General features: G+C 43.3%; 2 protein-coding genes across 2 annotated transcripts in view; one reads left to right on the top strand and one right to left on the bottom strand.

The window, feature by feature from the left end:
* WDFY4 (WDFY family member 4) overlaps nt 1-24,918 on the bottom strand; it is a 120,036-nt gene that overhangs the window by 35,542 nt on the left and 59,576 nt on the right. The window contains exons 40-47 of the mRNA XM_074154726.1: nt 20,417-20,494; nt 19,279-19,482; nt 18,418-18,469; nt 16,920-17,086; nt 8,056-8,204; nt 6,828-6,948; nt 4,594-4,679; nt 3,286-3,348 (exon numbers count right to left, since the gene is read on the bottom strand). Coding sequence (XP_074010827.1) covers nt 3,286-3,348; nt 4,594-4,679; nt 6,828-6,948; nt 8,056-8,204; nt 16,920-17,086; nt 18,418-18,469; nt 19,279-19,482; nt 20,417-20,494 — 920 coding nt within the window. The remainder of the gene's footprint in view (nt 1-3,285; nt 3,349-4,593; nt 4,680-6,827; nt 6,949-8,055; nt 8,205-16,919; nt 17,087-18,417; nt 18,470-19,278; nt 19,483-20,416; nt 20,495-24,918) is intronic.
* LRRC18 (leucine rich repeat containing 18) lies at nt 349-1,161 on the top strand. Its single transcript, XM_074154431.1, has one exon. The coding sequence runs from the start codon at nt 349-351 to the stop codon at nt 1,159-1,161; it is 813 nt and encodes a 270-aa protein (XP_074010532.1).

The following is a 24,918-nucleotide window of genomic DNA, read 5'->3' on the forward strand; positions in this document are numbered from 1 at the left end:
CAAATTAGTACCAAGGGATGAGAGACAGCAAATTTCTCCCACTTGCAATATAATACAATATAGGTGTTACAATGCATTAAAATAATATTGTAAATTATTAGAATTTCACATACTCAAAAATATTTTCAGGAAGACCTTTCAGAGTTGCAGCTCCAGAGTTGAAAACTCCTGAACTTGAAAAAAAAAAAAAAAAGACTTCTGAAGAGTCCAGCGGTCACATGTTAATTTATAACTAAGTGATTATTTTGTTTTTAATTAGGAAGTAACAGCCACTGCTTTCAAAGGCCTTACTGAAGTTCCCAGGCTTCATCAAGAGGCTGATGTATCTGTCCGGCTCTCAGTGGACAGATGGCCAAGGGGAAAGCAAAAGGTCCAAAAGGGAAGAAGATCACCTTGAAAATTGCCAAAAATTCCATCCGGATAACTCTTGATGGACGGCGCCGTCTTGACTTAAGTAAAATGGGTATCACCACCTTCCCCAAGTGCATTCTGAAACTGGCTGATGTGGATGAACTTGATTTGAGCAGAAACATGTTAAAAAAGATTCCAGGTAGCATCGAGAAGTTCCAGAAACTGCGCTGGCTGGACCTGCATAGTAATCAGCTCGAGGAGCTGCCCGAGGCAATAGGGAAACTTCAGAACCTTTTCTACCTGAATATATGCAACAACAAGCTGACCAGCAGCAATCTGCCAGAAGGGCTGAACCTTCTCAAGAACCTGCATATTCTCAACCTTGGCTTGAACCGTCTTGACAGTATTCCTACCAGTCTTGGGGCCCTGAAGGAACTTACAGAGATAGGTCTCTTTGACAACTCCTTGACCACCATCCCAAACAGTGTGAAAAGGCTCCCCAAGCTCAAGAAGATGAATGTAGAAAGAAACCCTTTCCCGGAATCAATAAAGCAAGAAGACCATTCTGACCCCATCAAACGTGTAGAAACGCTTCACTTAGTGCAAGAGAAAGACCTGTGCTCTTCTTGCCTAAAGGTGTGTAAGGGTGAGAGAGACAAGCTGCACCAGTTTATGGACGTGACACCAGGCTCCTCAAAGAAGTCAAGTTTCTCATCACTCCTTACACCCAATTCCACTGCAAAGGATAACCAAGAAGAATGGAGATTAAGAGATGATCTGTCAAGTCACTCCATGGACGATGTCTCATGAAGTCCATCCCAAACTAATAAAAAGCTGACCTCCTTCCTCCTGCCTTCTCCTGCAGTTCTCTTCCTTTAAAGATCTATGCGGTTTTAGACGCAGCAGTTACGTGTGGCCTCTGAAATGAAATCCAAGCCAACTAAACCAGATGTGTATTTGGGAAAGGAAGGACTATTCTCTACCATCTGTACCTCTTCCTACAACACCTTCTCCCTGTTTGAGTTTTGGGGTTTTTTTTTTGGTCTTTTGCGTGTGCAAGTGTCCAGTGAAGGAATCTCCAAAAAGAAGCTTTTCTAGTAACTCCATTCCCACCACTGAGCCGCAAACATGAGTCCTGTTCCTTTTCATAGAGTGAGACAGTTAAACCAGTCTCAGTCAATACCATTGGGAGGAACAGAAACAGACCTGAGAATTTTCTGCTGCTGGTGGCTGTCACCAGCCCCTCAGAGAATCTCAGACGGGCACCGTCAGTGTAGGAACCATGAGCCTGTTCCAATTCTGCCGACACAAATGTTATGCTCAGGAGTAAATAAACAGTGCAAAAAAAAAATAATAAAAAGCTTAGAGCTAAACAACCAGTGATCCTGTTTGCTCTCAAGGGGCCAGACTCTGCTTAAGCAAGTTCTCTGGGATTTTGGGTGCTATACCTGGGTGCAGTGATCTCTAACTTGCACAACACAATCAGCATCACTACTCATTACACTCATTGTGTTTTGTCTGGCTCTGAGTTTCCCTCCAAGAAAGGTCCAGAAGGGGAAAAGATTCCTCTTTTTAAGGGTCCTGGGCCCATCACTTCAGCAGTGACTAAGAGAAGAAGAGTCATCCTTTTCCATGATCCAAGAGTCAGCTGGTGAATTGATAAAACCAGGTACTTTTAGCTTTCTGTTCACACGTGTGCACGCACGTGTGCACCTGAGCACACACATCCACTTGCTCAAATCACACCCCTAGGGCAGAGTGCCGGCAGCCTGCGAACAGCAATACGCAGGTACAAGCAAGGAGCAGATTATAAAAGCAGTCAAGCGTGACACGAGAAGAGGTGCTGGCCCGGGTCATCGTAACATACGGTGATAGCAAACATTTAAGAATATTTAAATGAAGAATAAAGCGCCAGGGGCAAACTACTCAGTTGTCCAGTAACAGCCCATTAGAATTTTTTAAGTGGCTGCAGTAGAGCCTGGGAGTCAGAACTCCTGTGCGTTAGTCCTGTGCTTTGGGTGGAAAAATTGACTGGGGGTTTCCCAGAAATGCTACTACCTCAGTGTCATACGATACTTCAAACTAGTAATTTCTTCTTTCCACACCTCAGCTGTGCAATTATTACTCGTGTGTCTGGGCAAAGAGCTGAGCCTGGCCTGCGTTCCTGTCTCCGTAGGGCAGGAAGGCCTGGGATGCTATGGAAGATGGTCATTGCTCCCTAGACGGGGAAGGGGCCCCTTGTGCTGCTCTTGAATTCTTCTGACTCAGGAGCAGCTCCAGCATTCAAAGGAAGGAAAAGTAAACTTAAGTCCTCAGTCCTTCAGTTCCCAGACTGGAGCTCGATAAAGGGAAGCATGCCCACCAGGGTCATTTTCTGTCTTTCCTCGGAAGCACAACTTTTCTGGAATCATTACTTAGGCAGTGGCACTATCTTCTGTCTATTTTATTTCAGCTCATGTTGAAAGGAGCCAGACTCTGCACAAAGCAAGTTCTCTGAGTTTTTGGGTGCTATGCCTGGGGGCAGTGATCTCTAACTTGCATGACACAATCAGCACCACTATAAGATGCCAAAACATCCATGTGTACATCTATCACTGCCCTCACCATGCAATAAAGAGGCCATTAAGCAGAAACATTATAGATTAGCTCTAACCTCACTGTCTCTTTCCCACATGAACCATCCGTGTAGAGTTTACCAATAAAGTCATATTAAGGAGGTAATAATTATTAATCAACTATGCACAATCAGCTACTCAACACATCTTTCATGTCTTCACTGTGAGTGCTGTACACTGGAATGCTTTTTGGCGTTTTGGGGATACCTTTGAATCTTTAAAATAGGCAGCACAAATAGGTAAGTTTTAAGGTGAAATTTAGTCACACATTTGCACTTTTTATCTACAGTTATCCAATGTTTCATATGTTTTGGTTTACCTTATATTCAGGGACTCTTCTGTTATTCCCTTCGACTTCAAAGCTGGTTGGAAAGAGCAAAATCTACAGGAGATATGAAAGGTCACATTACAATTATTTAAGTAGTTATCTGTCTACATTACGTATCTATATAATCTATGTCACGTCCTGACAGCAACTTTCTTCCTGAAGGACACCACATCTCACTGGCACTCTAACCCAGGACAAAGCTGCAAGACAACACAGCAAAAGCATACATTTAATATTAAGGAGTTGCCTATGGGCTGCATAGAAGCAGTTTCTTTCCCAAATAGGGCCTCAAATTGATATATTTGGCTATGGACTTATGATCAGGTAGTTTAAAGTTCTATTAAAGCCAGAGAATAAGAGCCCACTGTCCTGGTTTCAGCTGAGATAAGAGTTAATTTTCTTTCTAGTACCTGCTGGGTTTTAGATTTAGTATGAGAATAATGCTGATAACACATATTGTTTTAGTTGTTGCTAAGTGATGTTTCCATTAGTCAAGGACTTTTTCAGCTTCCATAAAAGCTGAGAGGGAGCACAGACAGGACAAGTTGGCCAAAGGAATATTCCATACTGTAGATGTCACGCTCAGTATATAAGCGGGGGTTGGCCAGGGGGGCAGGGACCTGCAATCACTGCTCAGGGATGGGATGGGCAACCGATAACTGGGTGGTGTGACCTGTGTTGTATCACTTTATTTTGTATATTCTTTTACCATCATTATTATTATTATTATTATTTTCTCTTCCGTTACTGTGCTATTAAACTGTCTTTATCTCAACCCACAAGGTTTTTTCACTCCTTTTTGTCCCTACCCTACTGGGCGTGTGGGGGAAGTGACCAAGCGGCTGCGTGGTCCAGTTGCTGGCTGGGGTTAAATCCCGACACCCACTCAGACATTTATCTAGCAAAAAATGGGAGAACAGAACATCAACCTTCTTTCACCCAGTACTCCGAGGTGAGATGGAGGTGTCTCATCTCAGTGAGAGGAAGCAGCATGGCTATAAGGGCAATTTCCTGGGCTGCAGGGACATAATACACACCACTGGGTGCTAGAAGAGTCCTACACACGCATTAGCTCCCTTGATAAATCAATGCCTATATAACGCTCTGGAGAACTCCCAGGTCAGCAAAAGGAAAAATGTTATAGCTTTGTTGAAGTGTAACCTGTTAAAGACCAAGGAGCTGCAATTGAAGACAAAGCCCCTGGAGCAGCACCAGACAGACACCTGAAGCCAGGATAAATAGGAGCGATAGACCAGGAGCGTCACCTGGGTGTTCATGTTATTATGAAGTAGCAATTACCTCTTAAATATCTTATTTCGGTCGTTGTCATGGAAGACAAGAAATCTGGAGTAACCATTTTTGAAGAATATTTCCAAGGCGATCTCCTGGAAAGGTAAAGCATTTACAGTGTGAAGAGCTGCAGGGCAAAGCCTAGTGCTGCAAAGAGTCCATCGTGGCCTGTCCAGTTCTTCAGGGCTTTGAAAAAAAAAAGGCCTTGACTTTGTATCAAGTGTAAAGAAGTGTAGCAAAATATGTCTAATATTCCCAATTTCCCCAACTGTAGGAATAGCCCTACTGGGTTGACTGGGAGTTCAAATGCTTCTCTGAAGCAGAACTAAACAGATATTGGTTCCATCACCCGCCTCCTCCTGCTGCTTCTGAAGCATTTTTGTCTTGAAATCTCAGAGTGATTTACAAGACATGAGTAGCGTGAACTTCTGATTAGGTGAGAAAGATAACACGAAGAGGGGAGGCTAAATAAGCATTTCTTTTCAAAAGCAACCATACTGGTTTCTAAATGAATAGTGAGCTCAACAGAAATGCCAAAATAATTTCTCCTGCCTAGAAGCAGCAGAGGAGGAAGGGGAGTTTATGACATTTCTCACTGAAGCTTTTATTTTTAAAGTTGAAAATTTCACCCCCTTTTTTTCTGCAATATCTCCACACATTGTTACGTTGGGCATTTGCATATAATCCTATTATTTACTCAGTGAGCAGTCCTTTTTCCCCCAAAGTTGGTCAAGTAAAACTATAAATAAGGTGCAGTGTCTGGGAACCCAGATATGAGTTTCAATCCAAATGTGGCAGGTACGATACAAACCTAGAAAAAACACCACAATGGCAACTGCCCCAAACATGATTCACAAATTAATTGTAAAGCAGAAAGGTAACATGAGAGTAGCTATGACAGCTGATCCACCTGTCCTGCAAAAAATAAACAAAAAAAAAAAACACCAAAAAAAACCCACAACCAAAAAGCCACCAAACCCCCTCAAACCCACAAGCCCTGCCTTTGCCCCAGGCCCATTCAAAGACTGTTTTTACTCATCTCCATGTTTTACTTTGGGTCACAAACCATTTCGATTTCACACGTTTAAAAAAAAAAATCCCCGCATACACAAAGATGTGAATATATGAGAACGTGGCAAGATTCCACTGGCAGCTTTGATGCTTTTCACAAAACAGAAGAGGTGACAGTTCTGCTGCTCAGGTTGCTCACCAGTGATGGAAGAAAATAAGCTTCATACAGTTACTCAGAACAAGACTTAACATTCCTGTCCACGCTTGCAGAGTGACCTAACTACCGAGATATGCTATATCCTAAAGCAAGTCTCACCTACTAAAACTGTCCATTTTGCATACATAATTAAATATAAAATAAACTAGGGATAAGTTATGATGCCATCCTACATGACATAAGACAATTATCAGCCCCATTTTCTCCAACTTTTTGAATTTTCCAAACAATTTCTTAATTCTCTGTTGAATCTCAGCCATCCGAAAATGGATTTGAAACAACGGTAACTGGTCATGGGCTGCTTCAAATTAGTTATGGCTCTTTCAAAACTCTGTATTGTTCATAACGTAAATGAAATCTGTGAATTATTCTGTAGACTGTACCAAAAGTACAGGCTCTGGTGCTGCAAGGAGCTCCAGCTACAACTCTTTTGTGATTCTCATCAACGGGCTCATCTAAACTAGACAAAACGAAAAGGGTACCAGGCCACTGGTGATGAGTAGCTTCTGGGTAGCCCAGCTGAAGACAAAGGGGATTCAAATCCTCTGCTCCAACTTACGATTCATTTATTGCCTCACATGCACAACTTGAAAGTTATTCCAAGAAGCCTCATAATTCACCAATGTCCAGAACTACTGAAGTCTGTGGGAGCTGAGTATTACTGGAAGTCAGACACTTACTGAGGAGCTTCCATCAAAACACAGGGACTTGACTTCAAGCCTTCTTTCCAAAAACATTGAGATAAACTGTGAAGTTGTGAACAACTGTGATTAGCTGTTAGCCTTACAACTAATGAGACAGCCACTCCACTGAGGGTGCTTAAACTCTCTGGTGAACATAGGAATGAGTTTGTATTACCAAAAGCTAATGAAGCAATAATGGGAGCAAAAGCATTTTGGGACTCAAGCAAAGAAATCTCAGCAGTCTGAGTAAAAATTGTGCAAGCACTTTTCAGTCACACATCATTATTGCTGTTGCAGCTTTCCTTCAAATGACTGAGCATGTTACTTCCTACCTGCAGAAGAAAGCGCATCAGATGAATCTCTTTTATATCATGGTATGAATAACGGGAACACAACTGATCTCCCACAGCACGATCTTTATGACATAAGTTGAAAATAAATGGATCACTGATGCTGGAAGAGAAAAATATAAAGAAAGAAAAACTAATTTGAAACAAAAAAGATCAGGAGAGCTTTCATGAACATCCAAGTCTTCCATAAAGAAGAGTAAAAATACTAAGAGACAGCCAGATCACATACATGAACTGAAAACAAAGCTAAATACTGAAGGCAAATTTTGCACTAGTTCCCAAAATAAAATAAAGAGCTTGTGGACACTAAGGGTAGGTCTGGAATTATCTTAGGGCATGTAAATAGGCAGATGGCAATGTTCTGCACGCACTGAAGTCTGAGAAGCAGCAAGGGAAGGAGCTGGGTGGGAGAACCTGAAAGCCTGAGTGAAGGGCAAGCATCGTATGGACATACGGCTATTATCAACAGCAATTAATTGGGACTAATAATTACGCAATTAATTCATTATTACATTGGTTGTGTACATGTACTGCAATTGCTATCTACAGCCTTGCCCATAGTAAATCCCTTAGAAAAACCACCGAAGCTTTTATCAGACCCAGTCTAATTGACCCGTAAGTCACCTGATCAGATTGACTGGTACCGGACTGGGTAAGAATCGGATGCAGAGCAGACAGTCAGGGAGTAAAAACACCGAGTTACTCACTGCCCCACCGGGCTTTGCACATGAGCGCACAGTACGCGCAAAGAGCTAAATCTAACAGGCTCATTTTCAATATTGATTAGTTTCAATAAATCATGAGTCAAAGATGATAGCAGTGTGCCAAATATTAATTACGATTCTATCTTGGAGAAACAAACAAAAAAACTTCTGAGATGATGAAGCTAAAGGCTCTTGTAATGACTGCTCCGTATGAATAAAAGATGGGAGCCAGTCAGAAACATTAACAACACTTTAAAAGACTTGGAAAAACAGCAACCTATGTGTTAGGCTGCCCACCATCTCCATCTGTTGGAGCTGGGAGCTCTTGTTGCACCTCCAGAGCCTGTCAACAAGCACCTATGTTAGTTATGTTAAATACTTCTATGAACAGATGGAAAGGATGGCAAACTTCTTGCTGTGCCCCTTTAGTCTGTGCAAATTCCAGGTATCCACATGCCAACACTGAAGTTAACCAAGCAGATCTCCAGAGAGAAAGAAGGACTTACCTGGACAAGCAGTGACGGGTACAGTAGACTTCTTCTAGCGGGGATAACACAAAGCACTCGCAGATGTAAAAGTGCTCTTTGCCAAAGAGCAGCACTCCTTCCAGCGCTGTATGTCCCTGCACCACTGCCACAGAGCACTTGAATGTGACCTGGTACAGGAGCGAGCAGAACGAAGCCAGGAGTGGGTAACACAGGAGATGGGGACAGCAGGGAGCAAGACCCAACAATGCAGAGGGACGTATGTTTGTACCAAACCAGCTGCCATCTCTACTGGGATGCAGCCACAAAATCACCATGAGTGACAGTGCAGGACTCTGCGGTGCCAGCAGTGGGAGGGTCTGATGCCCTTTTTCCCCAGGAAATCTCTTCCTTCCCCATCTATCTGGGGCGACATTTAGCAACATCACTACAGAACATGAAGAGCTTGAAATCTTAGACAGCAACAGTTACTACACAGGCAGAGGGTTGAAGCATGGAGGAAAGAAGTGACTTTCACAACATCATACAGAAAACCGGTGGCATAAAAGAAGTATATGTATATTTATAATACAGAGAAAAGGCAAATACTTTGATTTAGATCCCAGTGAAATCTCTAGTTGAAAAAATCCTGCAAAGGGATCCCAGGGAGCAATAAGCAAGGAAAGGATTTAACACTCGAGGTATCTATCCCACCACATCCAGCTGAATCAGCACAGAAAGGATTGAAATCTCAGCACTCTTTGCACTGGCACTTTTCCCTCCTATATTATACAGAAGGCCAATCAAAATATATGATTCTATGATTCTAGTTGTCTTAAAGATTTAGTTAAACATTCTGGAACAGTTTAAAAAACCTCCCTTGGCATCCTAAGACTCACTTTGTCTTTCTCCTGAGCAAATTAACTTGGCCCTTAAAGTACAGGAATTTCTAACACACAATTTAGAAGCAGTAGGAATTTTTAAACAAAGTAGTTCTTCAGTCATATATGCTAGATCATAGAAAGTTTTCTTGAGAATCGACCAGTTTTGATAAAGAAAAAAAGGTCTTTTTTTTTTTTTTTCTGGAACTGGCTGAGAGATGGTGTAGAAAGGAAACAGACCAACACAGAGACCAGAAAAGCCCAACTATTTGGAAAGTTGTGTGGGCTGCGTGCAGGAAACTTAAAGTTCTGATTTTAAATCAAGCAGTAACTCATTGCAAAGAACTTGCATGACATTTAGAGGCATGAAGTTCCTTATTTTTCTTGTCTGTTGATTCAATCTTCTACACATACTCATACACGATGACATGTAAAGTAAGTATGGTTCTCCTTCGCCTTTTTTCCTACCTCACTATTTCTGGAATCAGATCTACAATCTTCCTTGCCTCCATCCCAAAATACACAGAGGTTAACTCAGGTCAGCTCAAGCAGACCTGCAGGAGTTTCCAGTCTTGGCTGCCAGCATAACATAAATTCATAAATAATTGAAATAAAATCTTGTTTTTACATTTACTTTTTTTTTTTACTGAAAGGCAATTATTTTACCAACAAAACGGGGGGTTCGTTTTGAAATCACTTGAGTGGACACAGAAGGTTGTTTTCATTCTGGGGTTGAAAAAAAACCCAATGCTGGAAGATTTCTGTGGGTAATTTTTGATGAAAATCCCTTTAATATCTCTCTCTTTCCCCTCTAAATTATTTCTAAGAGGAAGCTGGCATTTTTCCATCACCTCTCCTGCAGATCCCACAGGAATGCCTGTCTCTACAGGGATGTGCCAACCATAAAACTGGAATATGTGTGTGTGCCGTTACGTGGTTAGAGACTTGTCTTCTTGCACCTAGAATACTGGGGAATACTGGTCACAGTAGTGAACCACAGGGTTTCCTGAAGTAGTTAAATAGCAGAAAGTCTGCTTCTTCCCGAAAGGAAAGTAACTGAATGTTGAAACACCAGGCAGTCGTGTAAAATTGCTAAGCGGACACAAAGTTGAAATTCAGATTTCTAAGAGCTCCACCTCGGCAAACCCAGCCCGTGTGTGTGGTTTTGGGAGACACGTGGATCGTGCAGGGGGGCTCCTCATCATCATTAATATGGTCTGGCACGAATAATCAATTCTTTACTCCGCCTAAGGCAGGACCACATCAACGTTAGCAGGCCTCGAGCGGGCAGAGAGCACATATCTCTTTTTCTCAAACCTTAAATTCTAAGCTCCAGTACATTCTCTCTTCTGGTTCTCTATACAACCAGTTACAGTCACCGGTGCCAAATCCATTTCTTCAATTTTATGTTATCACCCCCAGCAGAATTAAATACATCTGCACTGTTAGAAATACTAGAGCCCTTGGGCTGAATCAGTTGTTCTCATTTGGAGAAGGGGGCTCATTTTATTCCAGGTGAGTAATAAAAAGCTGACAAAGAGGTGCACTAGAGAACCCCCACCAGCACAGTCTTGTACCTACAAGTCTTGGACAGAAACACCAAGGAGCCTGAAATTACCATAGATTAAATAAAAACTTTCCTTTTCTGTCAAAACAGAACAGAATCCAGTTCACCAGCCACTAGAATCATTAATCAATGAAGCAAACATGACATAAAATAATTGAATAATTACCTTCCAAGGTATTGCCCAGAGCCCTGGATCTCCTGATTGCTCTGTTCATTCAGGTGTACGAGGGAATTAAAGCTAAAGGCGTGTTTGGGTTGGTTTTTTTTTTTCTTTTTCTTGTTTTTCAGAAAAGCTGTTTGTAAATGTTCCAGTTGCAATTAAGCAAATAGCCATAAAAGCGTATCTGCTCTGGAGTCCAAGAGCCAGATTTCCAAAGGAATTACATGCCTAAAGACTCAAACAGCCTTTCCACAGTTTTCAAAACCACTGGAGGAGGTCAGCCATGGATTCCTGCAGACTCCAGTAGTGTTTTAGCACGGCCGCTCCCAGGAAAAATATAATGCAAAGAAATTAAAGTCACAAACCCACATTACTGGAACACACTTACACATACCACACAATCACCCGAGCACAGAATTTCAACAGAATAAGGATAAAAGAATGGCTACTCCAAATCAGTTCAAAGGTCCATCTAAACAACTATCCCGTGCCTTAGTAACAGAATCTTAAGGAAAGAGTGTAAGGAAGATGCCAGGTATGGAGTGATTCTTTATCTTCATATATTTTCTCAGCAACCAGTGGCTTAGAGACTTCCTGAAGCTCCTTCCTCCCCCCCCTCCTCATCACATCTCCTGTTTCCCTATAAACACTCACAATTGACTCGAGTCACTTGCTCAGCAAAAGGTACAAAAACTGCACAATACACAGAAAAGCAACGCATCCAGGTAGCACCATATCAGGCATCACAGAGGTGAAACCTGCAGTTAAACACTCTTTCTGCCCTTTCTGTTGTGTATTGAGGAATCCCAGGGTCCATCAGCTACCAAGGACCTGTTAGTAAAGCAGGGTCAATGCCATTTAGGGCCACGGAGTTTAAAATAACTAGGAGTACATGAAATCAAATACGTTGCTTTCGCAATTTTTGCTGGGGAAAGAGACTTGTGTTCTCATGGTAAGTGGGAGCAAAACAGGTCCCTCTCTCTGCGCCACTCACAAGACCTTTCCTGCAATGATTGTGTTTGCTTGTGGTTGAAGTCTCATCTTACTCTGAAACAGCCACACACGCGTCTCATTAATCACAGCTTAAGAATACATGACAGGTTGCTTCATTCTCTCCAGCTGCTCAATGACCAAAGGAAACTAAATCTACTTGACCTAGTCTTTAGTGGGTAGGGGCTCTAGGCTCAAGTTTGGTCACATCTGAACTGTTACAAACCTTGGATCAATTTTCTTCTGCTCAGACTTGAGTGAAACCATTGCAATTGCTTGAAAGAAAGCCTTGCAGTCACAGCTTTGCTTTGAAAGACGCAGGACACATTCCTCTTTTTTAGGTAGTCTCCATTCACCCTCCTTCCCTCCACCACCGGAGCTAAAACCCCATGTGGGAGGTGTTTCTTCTTTCTCAGGCTTTAACAACTTCCCAACTGCTGCAAGGAAAGAATGCCAGATATTTTGGAGAAAAGGAAAACGGCACAAGTATGTTCTTGTCCTGTACATGCTCATGGGCACCGGGACTGCTCTTTGTCCTTGCTTTCTGTGATGAAAGCTGCCATCTGTGCCGGCCCATTGCCAGCCGGAGAAGTTGGCATCCCTTAGCTGATGATAGCATCTGGAAGCCAGTTCTAATAGGATTGTGCTCATACCTCTTGCACACCCAGACGTCTCCGTCTCACTCCAGGCTCCTCTCAACCAGAAAATGCTGCCAAAAACTAATACGAGCCCTTAAATTTCCCCTTAGGTCAGTTCACTCAAGTTCATGTCCTTCCCACTGCTCCCATGACTCTCTCAGGAGTAACCGCAGCAAAGTCTGTCTGCTTCTTTCCCCGCTGCACCTTCTACAGACAGCAACTGGTAGGGGATCATCTCTCCTTACCTGAGGTGGTAGCCAGCACCCTGGGGTTTGTCAGGAGCTCTGCAGAGATCCAGAGAGTAGCTACAGCCTTACAACTGAAAGATGAAAGATGAACACCAAAAAAACCCATCCAGCAGCAGATATGAAGGTTGGATACTAGGAAGTATCCATGGAGCACAAGCAGCACAGTGAAGGAACACAACAAGAGCACAGATCTGACTAAAGCTGCTCTGGTTTGTTTTGGTGACACCTAGAGTCAGATCCTGCCCTTTGCACCCAGTAGCACAGCTGGTCCCCGAGCTGGGAAGGGGTGCAATGCCCCTAAAAGCACTGGCTCCAGCAAGAGGCTGCAGAGCAGCCACACTGTTCTGCCAGTCCTAGATGCTGTTCCCTCTTCCAACTCAGCCTGTTCTTTAAGCAGCCCCTTTCTCCCAACCATGGATCCCACTCCCTTTAACTAATTTATGGTAGTCCCTTCTATTATTGTTCTAACACCTCCTGTGCTGTCTCCAGCCCCTCCTTCAAGGAAAGACATTGTGCCCAGATTTCTGCTAGGCCATGCCCTCTCGTTAACTTCAGATTCATTACCCCAGCTGCTTGGATTTCTTACTGGCTCAAATGACTTGCTGGCAAACAGAGGTTTACTTTTCTCCAAAATTCAAAATTTCCCCACCAAAATCATTCCCCAAGCCTTCCTCCACTTTCTTCATCTATTACATGCTAATCACACGCTAATAACCTGGCAGGACTACTCAGGTCTGTAAAGATCAGGGCTGCAATCTTGCACTTGGGGGCTCAGGTTGCAGATGTAGGAATCCAATCTCCCTGCCTCCACTGGGAAACCAGGGTTATTTAAAGGGTTGGCTCCGGCTTTTGGTAGGCAAGTGGATTAGATCAGGCCAGGTTCCTATCTGCATTTCTCTTGCACAATTCTGCAGCAGCACATGTCGTGTAACATCACTCATAGCACATGGAACCTCTCCTTCCATGCCTATGGTGTGTACAGTCTCAGAACAATGAAAATACATGCAAAATATAATCTTCACCTGTACACACTATAACCTCAGTGGAGCAAAATGTATAACCAAGGAGCCAGAGTGTGACACCAATAAGTTCTGAGACAACAGCCCTGACAGCAACACCTGTAAATCTGCACCTGCAGCCTGATATATTCATCTAGTGGATTACACACATTGACTTCTGTGTGCAGGAAAAAAACATCTTGTGCTTTGGGCGTATACACATAGATGTATGTGTATACGCCCAAAGCACTTTACGCTGCTGGAATTACAGCACCAGTTCCAAACATTTATCAACGAGGGCACTCGATTCCTAGCTTTGAGTTCAAAGTCACATTTTTCCCAAGCACACCAAGAGGAGTCCTCGGAGTCCTCCAAGGAGGAGGTTTCACAAGGGGCCAAGGGAGGAGGTGAAGCAACAAAATCTCAGCTACCGGCCCGCTATTTTCCTTTGGTATGCAAACAACTGCCCTGACCCTCCATCCCTTGTGCCCAGCTCTCAGTCAGTGCATGGGCGAGCCACAAGCTTCTACAACTCCTCTGAACCCCCACTTATTTCTTTATGTACCTCCATAGAGCCAAAACACAACAATAGCACTCTGTATTTTGCATTTCACTAGCACTGCATACAAGGCTTTTGGCTTTTAGATCTGGCTCTAGCAGTGAAAGCTGACGGGGACCAGGGGAAACTGGTGCAGAGTATAGAAAGAAACAGGCAAAGAACACCAAGGAGCCCCATGTAACTGGAAATGACACTACATGTGGGGCAGGGTAACTGCAGAGGACAGGACTAGGGCTCTCTGGGCAAGGGAAATAAGATGAGATCGAGAATCCTGAGAACTGGAGCCTGCGCTGTGTAGGTGGGAAGAATGGGACAGATTGGGCTCAAACACAACAGGAACACAGGGGCAGCCGAGAGGGGAAAACAGCTGAAGCTAAATTTCAAATAATCAGGAAAGAAACTGTGCTCACCACAACACACTGTCCCTTCAAAGACAAGGCTGGGACATATGGTGGAGGAGGCCCATATCCCCCTGATAAAGGTTATAGTGTGTTCATCTAAAGGCTGAACTTTGCATGCTCTGGGTGTTGTTAAAACATGGAGTCTGAGTGCTCCCTCATATGATTAGTCCCCACTCTGACAGACACTAACCCCCACCACCCAGTAGCTTCCTTCCTTTGCCTACACTAAAACTGCATCTATTTGCTTTCGCCTTTATAGTCCCTTTCTCTCACAGTCCAAGCGATTAACACACCTTGTTTAATACTTAATTTCACAGAAATGCCTAGAAATGTTTTCTAGTCTATTTTGCAAGCAAGATAAAACAGAAGAGAGGATGATATCAGCATGACAATACCACACCTACCCCCATATTCTTGTTGAGAACAGACTCTGAACCAACAACGTCAACAGCATTTAATCATAGAATTGCCCAGCTTGGAAGGGACTTTTAAGATCGAGTCCAACCATCAACCTAACCATCCCTAAACCATGTCTCTAAGCACTATGTCTACCTGTCTTTTGAATACCTCCAGGGATGGTGCCTCAACCACTTCCCTGGGCAGCCCATTCCAATGCTTAATAACCCATTCAGTGTAAAAATTTTTCCTAATATTCAATCTGAATTTTATCTGCAGCTTCTTCAAAAAAAGCCATCTCACATATCTGAATATGTACAAAGGTGTCTGTTTAATGGTAACGCAAAGAAATAGCACCGAGTGACATTATAAAACAGTGACCAAGTGCTTCTCTGTGTTCCAGAAATTAATCCAGTATCTGCCAAAGCATGGCAATGATTTTTCTGGGCAGTGCAGTAGGTAAGATGGTGCCAGTTGCCTGTTTAAAGTGCAAACAGCTCACAAGGCAGCCATCGACGAGGCAGGACCGCAGCGCACTAAGTGAGCGCAGGACAGCTAATGTCACCCCCTGCTGCTTTTTTTAATACTTCTGTCAGCGCGGCAACGCGGTGTCAGCCGCTGGAAAAAACCCCTGCCTGGCGTTTCTGACGGCTTCCTGCAGAGTTACACGGAGAGGAGACAGACAGCCTGAAGGCTCAAAATGAGATCAGCACACGGAAAACATGCCTCACATTTTCATGCTTGTCTCCTTCTGCTGGGGAGAGGTATGTGGGGGGGTGGAAAGGAGGAGGGAAAGGGAAATGAATTATGTTGTATAGACAGACAGCGAGGAAGCCATCATCTTAGAGTGCACGAATGTGACCCCTGGCCACTTGCAAAGCATCAAGAAAATTTGGTGATGGTATTGAGACATAAGAATAAAAAAATTATTTCTATATTTATGTACAGCTATCACTGCACTATGATGGCTGAGTTTAAATACTCCAAGACTGACCCTTGGCTTCCACTACAGGATACTAACTGTGGGGCCAACGGGGCCCAACATAGAATCGCCTGGGTTGGAAGGGACCTTTCAGATCATTGAGTCCAACCAATTAACCCAACACTGGCAAAAACCATCACTAAACCATATTGCTAAGGAGTGATGCCACTGGAAGAAACAGGTACACGGCAAAAGATCAGAGAATGAGGCCAGGTCTGCTCCTCAGGACAAAATCTCCCACGGTCCTGCGGAAAATGGTTACGTGCAGTAAACAGCCAACATCAAGGGTTTGATTTGGAATCACCATTGTGGGGACTATGCTGAAAGTGAGGGGCAGGTTGTTGGCTTTCAAGCAAAGGGATTAAATTGAGAATACCAGACCAGAGTTACTGTCCCCCTAACAGTCCACAGCTCATGTCCTCCCCAGTGTTCCTGAACCTGGGAGAAGGGCATCCAGTCCAGTACAAGAATAAAGAAGGAACAGCACTGGTTTGACTAAATGACATGAGAGGGAAGCATCAAACAGGAAGCAGGGAAAGTCTCTATGGCCTTAGAGGGAAGAATCTGTCCAGGAGAGGCAGAGGAGAAAAAGACGTGAAGGGAGGAAGGAAGAAAACATTTTCTGGTATTCAGCAGGAAGAGGTTTTAACATCACTGAAGCAGCAACCTATGCAAAATCGGCACAGTCTTCCAGAGGTAATAAATAAATTTGATCCAGGCACTGCTCTGAGCATGAGTAATGGTGGGGAAGCAGGACAGGAATTCTCAGAGTCTCATAATTTGCCACGTCTTTGGCAAATTCAGGCAATACTGTCTCACAGGTATGAGAATACCTTGGTCGCACACCCAAATTATTTTCTGTTGCTTCAAAGAGTTAATATTAAATGCTCTTCAAGAATAAGTCTATATAGGCATTTATACAGAGGCTGGAAAACTGCAATTGCTCTAAGGAACCAAGTAGTGATGTTTCCTGTAGTCTGAATCTACTTGAACCCCAAGCTGAAAGGAGCAGAAAGGCAACCACATCTGATTCACCCTCTAAAATGCCCCCTCCCCAGAGAAAATTCTCCCCTTGGTCTTTCCTACCTTTTCACTCTCTGCAAACTCCTGCAATATGATTTGTCTCTCCATGCACAGTTCAAAGAAGTCCTCTGAATGGAAACTTTCATGTAGAGCAGGGAAGAATGTTAGCTGGTTACAGTCGGATCCCTTCTTATCCATCTCCCTTTCTGCTCCATTTAACGTCAGCTCCCCTATATCAGTATAAAAGAGATTGCAGTTTTAGTGGCAGTCGGACGACACCAAAAAGCATTTGCAATTAGACTTTCACCCAATCTGCTCTACCTTGGGAAACAGCACTATTTATCTACAAAAAACAGGCAAGAGAGAAGTAAAATCGGTCCCTGCTAAAGAAGGATGCTTAGTTCAGGGAACTGAGAACAGGGTGCTGCACTCAGTCATAATTCAAACTAAATTCCTATAATCACTGAAGATTCAAAAATATTGAACAAATGTATTTATTCTCATTTCTGCACTGCATTGGGCTGGTCATCTGATAATTAAATAATTTTTAAAAAGAAGAATCTGTTCACAAACATGAAATCAGGAAAAAACAAAAATCAGAGTCTTTTTGGGGACACACACTGAGCAGGACCTTAAGAGACCCCAAGGAGACACAACCCGCTCTTGCCTTGCCCAAGCTGTGTCCCAAGTTTTGCGGATTAAGGCAGCGCACACAGCCAGGGTAGGAATGATCAACTTTCTGATTCAGGTAGACTGTAACCACTTTCACACAGAAACTACTTCAATCTTGTTTGGAGTCTAGAACTATGAGCTCCACTGTCACTTGATTTTTGGGCCCTACCACACTACAAAGTATACAACAACACTGCCTATTTCCAACAGGGTACACCAGAAGCTTGACCTGGAGCAGCCATACAGGAGGCTGAAAACCACAGCCTTTGACTTGGCTGACATTTCCCTGTACCATATTTCATCACCCCCCACCCCATTCTTCTAATGTCTCACGTAACAGAAAGCCTGGCCTTGGATAATGAAAAATATTCACATAATGGAAAAATCTGGTTCTATTTTAAACAGTGAAAAACAATTTGACATGTTAATTTTCTTGATGATTTCCTTACACTCTATAATTTTGTCCACATTCTTAGAAAGCTATTACTGCTTCTCTGAGCCATATATCACCTGGTTTTAAATACTATTGCAGAGGTAGGACTGGAGTGTCTACTAAAAACGGAGGGGGGAAATCTGCACTTTTCCTCCTGAGTTTAAGCAGTTGGAAGCTTTCCAGGTGCCCAAGAATGCCCAAACGTTTCATTTCAAGATCGCTTTTTTGCTTTCAGATCTTTCTGGTGGCAACAAGAGAGTAACAAGTTCTGAAGACAGTTTATTATATCACCTATAACAATTGTATCCCTCTTTTCCCAGATGTTCAAGTGACTTTTTAGCCCAGAACACTGACAATAAGTTTTATTTACTAGATGAAATTCTGACCTGGAAGTCCGTACATTAACTCTAATTCTCTTTGGCTGTTTGATGATTTAATTTATCCCTCAAAGGTTACCTGGATTCACTTCAGCAGTGGGGCTTGTTGCATTTCTGTTTGCTAGGAGACCCTGAAAAGAGACCAGGTATGATTGAAGTGGAGTATGCAGGGAGGTAAACATAATGTAGAACTTCATTGCAGAGGAAAAAACCCACAGATTTAGAACTACGTTGCAAATAAATGCCTTGGAAATTCAAATAAACTCACTTGAATAGACCCAAAGGAACAGTTAAATGCAGGATTAAGCAAAAGGACTGTTGTCTTTTCAAAGATGACCCCGCATGAGGCCCAATATAGGATAAAAATCTTATTGCCCAGTCTACAGGAAACCGCCAGAATCCAAGCTTCACATAAAAGCCGAAAATGTTTTAGAGATGGGAACCTCCTGATGTGCTCAAGCACTTCAGCTTCTGGTTGACAGGATTTGGCATGTAGACACTACAGAGAGTAGTAAATATCCCACATCTACAGTTCAATGCTTAGTTCAAACCACGCTAATTCCCCTTTTGATCATCCACCAGTTCTAGCAGCCTGAATAAACACGTGAGACAAAAAGACAGTGGAGCCTTCTAACAGGACTCTGTTGCATACATTGGGAAGTGCTATTCCCATGAGATATTACAAGCAGAAAGGTATGGTTGGGTTATGCTCTCCTCTGTCTTGGGAGTTCTTATACTGGAAAAGAGGGAAAATCACTCTGTTGCTGCTAAACACACCACAGCCCCTCTTACTCGCCCAAAGCCAGAGCCGTTCAGTGGGTTCTCTATGCACGGCACAGCATATCGATGAGTCAGGGGACAAGAACCAGAGGAAAGAGGCGAGTGCAGAATCTCCAGCAACTGCTACAGAAATTGTGCACCTCCTGCAAAAGCTTTCTACCTCACTCTTCATCCGCATCATTGTCACTCGGGGGTTCATGTGCTGAATCCTCCTCCTCATTCGTGAAGGCCCTTCATAACAATCAAGAATCCACCGTGGCTCTAAGGATCGTGACACGTGTCCCCATGGGCCCCTTCTGTAGAAAAGTTGCTCCTCAAGTATCATCCAGTCCTTGGCTGCTTTGCTGTAGCCACACTGCAGCATCTGTAGGACAGAACCACTTTGTGACACCTTCTGCCCACTTCCCTCCTCCCATCCAGCAGTGGCACCATCCCAGTGATTCAGCGGGACCTACCCAACCTACGGGTTGGGACCAGTGGAGAGGGATCTACCACTGCAGACCCGGCAAACACAAGTCCAACTGCCCACTGAAAGCGTTCTGTGGGAGATGCTACCACTCAAACTAAGATATAGTGACAAATATAAGCATATGGCAAAATTCAGCCTCCTTGAAAATGGCTACTTTCATTAGGTTTCCAACTCAGAAGCAGTAAGGCAGGAGAACAGCATCATAAAGGTTTTATTCACTCTGGTTTTTCCTGGTGAATGTTTGCACCGAACAGCTACGACTGTGCTCACTGAAAACATAGTCTGGAAGTCTCAGTCAGAAGTGGACTGTGCTCCCTCCAAGCATGGCATAAATTTAATTATTTATATTTAGGAGGTGTGTGCAGGGAGCTGGGGGACACTAAAATATCAATTTAAAGGAGAGAAAAAAGTTAGAATTTCAAAGAATGAACAGCTTGTTGGTCTCTGATGGCCAATTCTGAAACAGAAACATACCTGTGAGATTTTACTGGCTATGAGCTTGAGACCTTTTGAAAAGTTTTACCGGCTGCTAAGAAAAAAAGGTCAAAGTCCTCAATTTCATTTCTGCTACTGTGAGAGTGGAATAATACATTTAAACAAAAGAAAAAAGGATCCTGAAGATAAAGTGAGGATCTGCAATCTGACTGGTGAGTGGCACTGTATCACACTTCAGTGGGGATGCCAGGAACGGAGTATTGACTCATTAACTCTCAAGCATTTCTTCGGGCATAACTTTTCATCTCACTGATCAAATTCCTGATTTCTCAGGGTAGTCCAAGGGCATCCTTTCAACAACAGAAAGCTCTTGCAGAATACTCCTGTTCTTTACCTGTATGTGGTTCTTGTACAAAGAGGCGTACAGCTCCTGCCCAATTCTTCGGTACCGTTCCATACATGACACGAATCCCTAGAAGAAACATCAGAACAAATTATATCAAGGTGCTGCAGGTGTAAACTCTGTGATGGCCACAAGCGGGCATTAGTTGCTCTGGCTTTTACAAGAATAGTTAGGGAATATATCGACCATAGAAGGGTTTGGGTTGGAAGGGACCTTAAAGCCCACCCAGTCCCATCCCCTGCCCCGGGCAGGGACACCTCCCACTAGACCAGGTTGCCCAAAGTCCCATCCAGCCTGGCCTTGAACCCCTCCAGGGATGGGGCAGCCACAGCTTCTCTGGGCAACCTGGGCCAGGCTCTCACCACCCTCACAGCAAAGAATTTCTTCCTAAGATCTAATCTAAATCTCCCTTCTTTCAGTTTAAAACTGTTACCCCTCATCCTATTGCTACACTCCCTGATAAAGAGTCCCTCCCCAAAATAAGATTGCTTGCCCTTCCCAGGAACTTACAAAAGGTAGGCCAGAGCCACAAAATGAAAAAAAACAAACAAACAAAACCCCAAAACCCAAGCAAACAAGAAAAAAAAAAAAAAAAAAAAAAGAGCATCAGAGTGGCTGGCCATTAACTGCATTACATGAAGTAGCAGAAGTATCTCTTCCTTTGATAAAATCATGAGGATTAGAGGAGGCAGAAGCTGTTTGGAGATGACATAGGAGAGGTTAGAGCCCTCCCAGTGCCACTGGAAGGCTTTCGTGCTCCCCCCAGCTTCCCTGGCGAAGGTGAGATCGCTGCGAGTCCCAGCGCGAGGCCAAACCAGCTGTGAAAGTCCCAGCCTCTCGCTACCTAAAGCCACGGCTCAGATGGGTAACTTTTAAATGCATGGACTCTGTGCCACGCTGGCAGCGATTCCTCACCGCAAACTGTCTCGCTGCTGCTTGCACTGCGCTATAATTAAGTTAAGACCCAAGGTCTACGTGGTGTGCCGATTAGCGCTGGCTGCCAGCCAGGGCTGTGTCCCTGCCGCGAAGTCACATTCATTGGTGTTTCCCTGCAGGAAGCTCCTGTTTTACACTGATGAAAGTCATTACATTTTTGTTTGTTTAAAGCATCATTAAACCTGTAATCACAGTTGCGGCCTCACAAAACTATTCCATAATTCATACAAAACTCCCATAAAGGCTGACCTAGAAAGCAACAGCGTCTCTGTGCTTTTGGACCAGGCTCAGCACAGGAGAAGGGCTGAGATCCCAGCTCGATGTGGACATCGGGCAGAAGCCATTCAGAACAGACAACCAGTTCCTCCCAGCGGCAACCACCACTTCAGACACCCCCAGGCCATTCAAGCCCAGTCAGGGTTCTACTGGCAGCTGGTCCAAAGCTGCTCATAGTCTGTATTTCACTGATCAGATCCCTAAGGTCAAAACCCACATCATAAAGATTCTCACTGACTTCACTGCCCCAGCTCCTGGCCTTTGGAACACGTGAAGGGTCCCCAAGAAGGAAAAATTCTGCTAGCCACGTTCGGTGAACCAAAGGCTAACCACTTTGGCTTCCAAACGAGCTATAGTTAGCCATTTTCAACCAGATGAACATGTCCCTGATGATCATCCCCACAGGAAAACCACCTGGTTGTAAAATGAAATGAGCAGTTAACAAAATTGGAGATCACTGTGATTAGAAAAAAAAACGACAAAAACCAACAAAAAACCCACAAAACCTGAAAAAGATATCTAATAAACATGGAGAATATAGACCAGGCTATATAGACCAAAACAATTACAGTGTAATGCTTAATGAACAACTAGTCCAAGTAAGTTTCTAACAAATAAACAGTTTCCATTAAAAATTGTAAGTGATTATCTTTCAAAATGGCAACTCTTTATGCAGTACGTTAAATGCAACAGTGCCACAGCGCAGTATCTATCTTGAACAAAACCAATATGCCAGCTTTGGTAATTCTTAATATTGTGTAACATAATGAAATGTTTGAGTTTCACATGCAAAAAAGCAGGTGTAAATGCCAGAAATATGACCTGCGTTTTAAGGAAGAGCAGAATAAAAGGCCATATTAATCCGTCCTGGCCTAAAAATCCATGCTTGATACCATGTTTTAAGTCTTTTTTATCCAGACTTCTCTACCTTGCAGCCTTAGACAATCACATTCTAAGTAGAATCAGATCATTTTGCCGCCTCTGATTCCCCAGCCAATATTTAGAGCTTGAAGAGGTGATGGAATTTACAAGCTATTTCCCTCTTAAAAAAAACAAACCACAGAATCAAAAACCTGTTTCTCCTCTTGCTGCATGGAGACCTCATGCAAATAGGAGAGAAAATGATCAGCATCTGGGAAAGGTGAAACCAGCAAGAAGAAAAATGCTGGCAAACAGAGAAATTAGTATGCCAAAAAAAACAGAGAGTGGGTTTTCTATCATTTCTTTCAACTAAAGCAATTGAAAGGCTGCTTGTAATAACAAATGATTGAAAAGAAAAAAAAAAGAAAAAAGGTTGAGGTGAGACTTCTAAGTTAACAATTCTCTACTGAGCTCTGGAATGCTTTATATTTGATTTTTTAAATTATTTGTATATACATATTTATATATATATCTCACTTACCACTCCTGCACCCCATAAATATTCAGGCTTGCCATAATAAACTCATATTGCATGATACAGACACCACATATGCCACAGCTCTTCCCTAAATAAACATGATGCCAATGGAGCGCTGCACTTCGAGGCTTTCTTTGGGGAATTAAAAGCTATGTGTTGCATTAGAGAATATACGTGCACACAAAAGCATGTGCCAGAAGTCTTAATAAATAAAAATAAATTTCAAGACAAAATAATTTTGAACTTGGAAGAGCCAAAGGAAAAGCCCAAATGTCCAGATCCCTCACTGAGCCAAGTAAGGTCCTTTTTCACCGGGCAGCTGCAGGCACTTTTCCCAAGGCCTGGAGCTTCCATGGGGTTGGTGTGACCCAAGGGCAGGACCCAGTACTTGGCCTCATTGAACCTCATAGAGCTGGCTTCGGCTCATTGATCCAGCCTGTCCAGATCCCTCTGTAGACCCATCCTACCCTCAGGCAGATCAACACTCCCACCCAACTTGCTGTCATCTGCGAACTTACTGAGGGTTCACACCATCCCCTTGTCCAGATCATTGATAAAGATACTAAACAGAACAGGCCCCAGCACTGAGCCCTGGGGACACCGCTTGTAACAGGTCACATACAAAACCATCATATGTGACAGTGGCAAAAAGTCTGTGCGTGGCAGAAACAGATTTGATGACCCTGATTCAAGAAACCACTATGTTTCAGGATGTGTTCAGGCATATAATTAGCAATTTTTATATACCGGTTGTCCGCTACTGAGGGGGGACAGATTTGCCTTTAATCCAAGCGTTTCAGATACAAACATACAGATCACACATATGCATTACTTGGACCTTACAAGTGGCAATTAAACATGCTTAAAACCTTAATGGGTGATGACTGCAAGAGGGAAACAGGAAATTAGCATCGTTAGAATAAGAAAAATGACATGATACTGATGTGATACACTCTTCCCATTTTGTATCAAACAGAAAAGCCACATTTTTGATGAAATTTTGAGCCTAAACTGTTTTGAGGTGTGAAAACTATCTTTTTGTATTCACTTCAGTTCTTATGCTCCGCCTTTTTCCACACCTCGACCCAGACTTTCCACTCCTGACATGCACAACGGAAACCCAATACTTCTGGTCCTTTCCTGCTATATCAGAGAGAATAAATCAATCCCTTCTTCCTCAGCCTCAGAAGTAGAGGAGAAGATTACAGCGAGCATGGTGGTGTTACAGAGAAGTAGTTCAGTGTTATAATAAGTTACTAGAGCTGGGTGAAGTCTCCAATCACCAGCCCTGTTGAATTCAGACACAGGGACAAAGTGTGTAACGTCTCCAAGTCAATCACTGCTACTCAATCTAACAGGGCGAATCAGAGACCAGGTACCCCCTGGGCGAAAAATAAGCCACCCATCCTGTGACCAGGCTGCTTTTCAAGTAATTTACGACACCCTAGGAAGCGAGTAGGTTCATCTCCTAAGAGGAAAAATTGTCTCATTAGTCACCAGGTAACAAGCACTAAGATAAGGCAGATAATGTTTTCCTGACGTAAAGAGCTGTTTGTCCTAGTCCTTCGCACACACTCTCTACACCGAGGGCTGTTTGCAGGCTCTTCTGAATCACAAAATTGCTTATTGCCATGTGGGTTTTATTGTTGCTTTGCCAAAATTCATTTAGCTTTTCAACAGACTGTAGCTCCAGCAGTTAAGTGTTGCATGGAAGCTTCGTGCCTCAACCCGCTAGGAGGCTAATGCGCAGCGCCAACTGCTCCTCAGGATCATGGATGGATTCCTGGCATCGCCAGTTGGTTGGGGAATAGCAAACTTAATGAGAAAAACCTCCATATTTCAATGCATCATAAATGTACCCCCACACAGGGGTGGGTTTCAA

The sequence above is a fragment of the Numenius arquata genome, chromosome 10, assembly GCF_964106895.1.
Source record: "Numenius arquata chromosome 10, bNumArq3.hap1.1, whole genome shotgun sequence".
NCBI lineage: Eukaryota > Metazoa > Chordata > Aves > Charadriiformes > Scolopacidae > Numenius > Numenius arquata.